Here is a 6000-nt window from a genome sequence, read left to right as displayed (position 1 = left end):
GTGATTTATAGTACAGCGGGTGCACACATCTTTAGTATAGGGTCTGTGAATCCGCAGGAATCGAACCCACCACCTTTACATTACTAGGGACACATTATCAGCCAAGAGAAACAGGACCTCAATTCTTAACTGTCAATGTGTTGCACCTTTTTGTAGCATTAGCAATACTGTATGATGTGGAATAATTAATCAATAAGGTCCAAGGGGGTATGGTATATGGCCAATATACCCCGGCTAAGGGCAGTTCTTACACATGACTCAACATGGAGTGCCTGCATACAGCCCTTGGTGGTGGTTTATCGGCCATATATCACAAACCCCTGAGGTGCCTTATTGCCATTATAAGCTGGTTACCAGCATAATTAGAGCAGTAAATATCCATGTTTTATCATACCCGTGATATACAGTCTGATATACCACAGCTGTCAGCATATCAGCATTCAGGGCTGGAACCAACCAGTTTATAACACAACCTCAGTTACTGTAACTTTAGTGACAAAGGTCAGAAGTACAACAATGGCACCATTTTATCCAAACACATCAGAATGTTTGCTGAACGTTGCTGGAATGCAGACATCCAACATTCTGTTCTTGAGGGAACATTGACACCCACTTTAAAATCTGTAGAAATCTGTGATTGTTTCTGTGTGTGTGTGTGTGTGTGTGTGTGTGTGTGTGTGTGTGTGTGTGTGTGTGTGTGTGTGTGTGTGTGTGTGTGTGTGTGTGTGTGAGACAATGTCTCCTCCTCCTCTTGCCTTCCACTGTTTGAACACAGTCACCCACAGGGGCAACTCTTAACATCCACTGTGTGTGCTGGTGTCCATGTGTAATTGTAACTCTACCTGAATGACACGCTAAGCTTGGACTAAAACCACACAGGTCCAATACAAACACTAATAAAATGTCCCTGTATTGAAGCAGTAACAGGGTGATGTTGGACTAATAAAATGTCCCTGTATTGAGGCAGTAACAGGGTGATGGGGACTACTAAAATGTCCCTGTATTGAGGCAGTAACAGGGTGATGGTGGACTAATAAAATGTCCCTGTATTGACGCAGTAACAGGGTGATGGGGACTAATAAAATGTCCCTGTATTGAAGCAGGAACAGGGTGATGGTGGACTAATAAAATGTCCCTGTATTGAGGCAGTAACAGGGTGATGGTGGACTAATAAAATGTCCCTGTATTGACGCAGTAACAGGGTGATGGGGACTAATAAAATGTCCCTGTATTGAAACAGGAACAGGGTGATGGTGGACTAATAAAATGTCCCTGTATTGAAGCAGGAACAGGGTGATGGTGGAACATACTTCAACCTTTTCTCTCCCTCTCTTGGTAAATAACGAGTGTTGACATTCTGAACGACATTAGTGTTTAACAATGGCAAAATTCTCCTGAACAAACACTGTTATTCATGTGACTTTTTTGTGTTTTATGGAGACAAAAGAGTGTGTGTGTGTGTGTGTGTGTGTGTGTGTGTGTGTGTGTGTGTGTGTGTGTGTGTGTGTGTGTGTGTGTGTGTGTGTGTGTGTGTGTGTGTGTGTGTGTGTGTGTGTATGCCTGCGTGCGTGGGACCTGTATTAATCTGTGTCAACAATATAACTGTTGGATTAGGTTCTAACTATACAGTGACTGGACTCCACCATCAACTACACAGTCAGTGGCTGGACTCCACCATAAACTACACAGTTAGTGGCTGGACTCCACCATAAACTACACGGTCAGTGGCTGGACTCCACCATAAACTACACAGTCAGTGGCTGGAATCCACCATAAACTACACGGTCAGTGGCTGGACTCCACCATAAACTACACAGTCAGTGGCTGGACTCCACCATAAACTACACAGTCAGTGGCTGGACTCCACCATCAACTACACAGTCAGTGGCTGGAATCCACCATAAACTACACAGTCAGTGGCTGGACTCCACCATCAACTACACAGTCAGTGGCTGGACTCCACCATCAACTACACAGTCAGTGGCTGGACTCCACCATAAACTACACAGTCAGTGGCTGGACTCCACCATAAACTACACAGTCAGTGGCTGGAATCCACCATAAACTACACGGTCAGTGGCTGGACTCCACCATAAACTACACAGTCAGTGGCTGGACTCCACCATAAACTACACAGTCAGTGGCTGGACTCCACCATCAACTACACAGTCAGTGGCTGGAATCCACCATAAACTACACAGTCAGTGGCTGGACTCCACCATCAACTACACAGTCAGTGGCTGGACTCCACCATCAACTACACAGTCAGTGGCTGGACTCCACCATAAACTACACAGTCAGTGGCTGGACTCCACCATAAACTACACAGTCAGTGGCTGGACTCCACCATCAACTACACAATCAGTGACTGGACTCCACCATAAACTACACAGTCAGTGGCTGGACTCCACCATAAACCACACAGTCAGTGGCTGGACTCCACCATAAACTACACAGTCAGTGGCTGGACTCCACAATCAACTACACATTCAGAGGCCCAACCACTAATGCCACATCCCAATAGTCTCAATCTGCTTCCTTCCTTTTCCTGTCCCCTTTCCTTATCTCCTATCACAGATCAGAAAGACCTCACCATATGAATGCAATAAGATGGAACTCTATCAACCTACCAGGCCTCTCACATCTCAGTCATAACAAAGGAATGGAATTCTGTCAACCTACCGGGTCTCTCACATCTCAGTCATAAGAAAGTCAAGGTAACAATCGTAACCAGCAGTATTGGAATATTGGAATACTGTATAAAACATATCCTGGACACTGGCAGGAGAGACCACTGAAAACGAAACACATACTAATGAACCTAGAGGCCTTCAGTCTTGACACGGTGCATTCTGCACATCAGCCAGCAGAGGACAGTATTTAACTCAACCAGCTAAAGGAATGATTGGCAGACAACCCTTTGACTAGGCCCTGGGTAGGCAACCTTGTTGCTGGTGTGCCGCAGGATTTTGTCCCAACTAGGCTATAATATAATATATAATATACTATAATATTTAGAGAGAGAGAGAGAGAGAGAGAGAGAGCTATTTCTATACTAGATATGTATTTGTTTTAATTTATATATATTTAAACATGTAGAAAATGGTCCTCTGTTATTACACATTTTGCCTGTATTTTTCTACCATAATGTCTGAAGGTTCACCTCAGCCTGGTCTCAATTCCCCCAAATCCTTAGACATGTTCCCTAACCCCGTTGATGACAAGTACCAACATCGCGCTGAAAAAATATACAAGAAGGTGCAGGAGGAATATCTTCCAAATGAAAGCAGCAATGTAAGGATCTTCAAACAAGCCTGGATGGAGGCAGAAGGATGTGCAACAGATGTGAAGGAATGATTCCAAAAGGACAAGTCCAAGTACAAACAAAAGACCTGTCACACCACATATCGAAGAGCGAACGTGGAGTTTGCCGATGAAGTGAAAACGGTCATCAGATTTTGGTTTCTTTGCCTCCAGCTCTTTCCTAATGAACTTGACACATTTTGGAGAGGAGTCCTGCTTTGAGATAAAGACATGTTTTGGCGCTGAACTGAAGTCCTACCCAGAGATGGGGAATTATGAAAAGGAGGTGTTAATTCCACCAAATGAAGCGTTCAAAGTTACTGCCATGCAGTAAGAGAGAAAATTATGAAAAACCTGTGGCACAATGTTGTGTGTAAACTAAAGAGTATCAAGCCCACCTAGGTTATCCTGAATTTCAACATTTTTAAGAAGCTAATTATTAATTAATAAAATAAATCTTGATCTTGAGTCATTGTCCCTAAATAGAATTGAAATCAAACAGTCTGGCTACTTATCCTTCTTATAGTAAATGAAGCCAAACAGCGTGTGTCCCTAACTCTGTTGACGACAAGTACAAACACTGCACTGAAAAAATGTACAAGAAGGTGCAGGAGGAGTATCTTTCAAATGAATACTCCACTGAGGGGATCTTCAAACAAGCCTGGATGAAGGCAGAAGGATGTGCAACTATTGAGAAAGTGAAGAAACGATTCCAAAAGGACAAGTCCAAGTACAATATCAAGGCTATCTGTGCTTACTCAGCAGAGTTACCTGAGATATTCCCAGAGTTCAACCAAGAAGTCCGGACCAGTAGAACAGAGTACACCACCTCATTCCCCTTCCACTCCCTTCATTTCCTGCTGACTGATGCCATTCGCCTCCTGAAACTGAACCAAAAGACCTGTCACACCACGTATCGAAGAAGCAACATGGAGTTTGTTAGTAAAGTTAACAAAGTAATCAGATTTGGCTTCTTTGCCTCCAGCTCTCTCGACAAGGGAATTAGTACAAGATTTGGAGAGAAGTCTTGCTTTGAGATAAAGACATGTTTTGGCGCTGACCTGAAGTCCTTCCCCAAACTGGGGAATCATGAAAAGGAGGTGTTGATTCCACCGTATGAAGTGTTCAGAGTTACTGCTGTGCTGAAGAAAGAGAATTATAAAAACCTTTGGTGCGATGTTGTGCGATGTTGCGATGTTGTATCACCAAGCCCCGGAGTAACCTGAATTGCAAACTTTTTAGGCAAACAATTATTAACTAAGAAAATCTCTTGATCTTGAGTCATTGATTTAAATTATATCCAGGGACAAACATTCAGGCTGCTTATCCTCTTAAAGCCAAACAATGTGTTTTCACTGTCTAAAGATTTTAATGTAGTAAGTAATTGGTTCATTGGTGAATGTTAAATACAAACCTTATCCTGACTACCAGAAATAGTGATTATTAAGATGTGTGTATTAACCTGTGTATCAGACTCCATAGGAGACTTTAAAGCACTTATATACCTTCTGCAGCTTGTGGCAACATGAATAAAGACAATCATTGAGCTTGACTACAGTATGTCTCATCCTTTTAGTTTTCACTTTCACTGTACTACATTTAGACCGTCTGAAGATACAACATTACATGGGCCACTGATTAAGATGTAATACAACATGACACAAGTTGAATTGTCCAATAAAGTGATACAGGAAACTACCGACTGGGGGGATATTTACTGTACTGTCTTTATTTGTGCAGCAACAGCAAACAATGGGTTACAACAATTACAACAAAAGACTAAATATTACAACATACTCCCCCGTGGACATGTTGTCTACAATAAGGGGGAAATCAGAAAGGATAATAAGAATTGGGTAGAGGGGGGGAGATGGGGAAAGAGAGAGAGAGCAAGAGACAGAGACACAAAGAGAGACACAGAGAGTGCAACAGAGAAAGTCTACAAGCGGTACCTGGTTTATCCGGGTAATATACTAACTTCAATTAAGTCAATTCTGGATGTCTCTTCACAAAGTGCCTCACCCTGATTGGCCAAAAGTCATGTCACACATCACCAGCTGATTTGCATAGCAGGTGGGGCCACCCACCCGCAATCCATGATTGGCTCCGAAGTTTAGACTAGGGGCCTCAAGGTTTGCCATAGTTCTGTTTTCCTTATTCCCTAAAAGTTCATTAATTGATTGGTTGATTGATAGACTAATCGATCAATCAGTTGATAGATTAAAGTGGTATATTGGCTATTAGTATTCCAGGCCTGAATCATTCCCTGATTAGAGAGGAAGGATGATGATGATGTTGAAGGGTATTTCTGTACTGTTACGCATTCACACACACACACACGCACCCACACACCTTTTCTCAGTGTCAGTAGTGGTGTTGATGGTGTTATGCCTGGGTGAGTGTGTGTGTTAGAATGTGACCTATGTTGATCTCTATTGCATCTATACATTGGCTGGCCTCCAACATAAACTTCACACATTCAGCAGCAATGTTTCCAAACACGAAGGCCAGATCCCTTCCTTTCCTTGTCTCCTTTCCTTGTCTCCACCACAGATCTGAAAGACCACACCATATGAACACAATATGATGGAACTCTATCAACCTACCAGGTCTCTCACATCTCAGTCATAACAAAGGAATGGAACACTGTCAACCTACCAGGTCTCTCACATCTCAGTCATAACAAAGGAATGGAAC

The 6000-nt window shown here is 42.8% G+C and overlaps 1 protein-coding gene and 1 pseudogene across 1 annotated transcript; both read left to right on the top strand.

Annotated features, from left to right (window-relative positions):
* The first annotated feature begins 3147 nt into the window (after positions 1-3147).
* LOC135569019 (T-cell ecto-ADP-ribosyltransferase 1-like) lies at positions 3148-3776 on the top strand (annotated as a pseudogene).
* Positions 3777-3842: 66 nt separating this feature from the next.
* LOC135569018 (erythroblast NAD(P)(+)--arginine ADP-ribosyltransferase-like) lies at positions 3843-4818 on the top strand (the record flags this gene model as incomplete). Its single annotated transcript, XM_065015834.1, is given in 2 exon segments — positions 3843-4485; positions 4488-4818. Coding segments are annotated over 2 exon segments (720 nt in total), but the record flags the coding sequence as incomplete, so codon positions are not given.
* Positions 4819-6000: the final 1182 nt, after the last annotated feature.

Source organism: Oncorhynchus nerka, unplaced genomic scaffold, assembly GCF_034236695.1.
Source record: "Oncorhynchus nerka isolate Pitt River unplaced genomic scaffold, Oner_Uvic_2.0 unplaced_scaffold_1258, whole genome shotgun sequence".
NCBI lineage: Eukaryota > Metazoa > Chordata > Actinopteri > Salmoniformes > Salmonidae > Oncorhynchus > Oncorhynchus nerka.
Note: the sequence above shows the minus strand (reverse complement) of the source record. Positions and strands in the feature narration are given on the sequence as shown.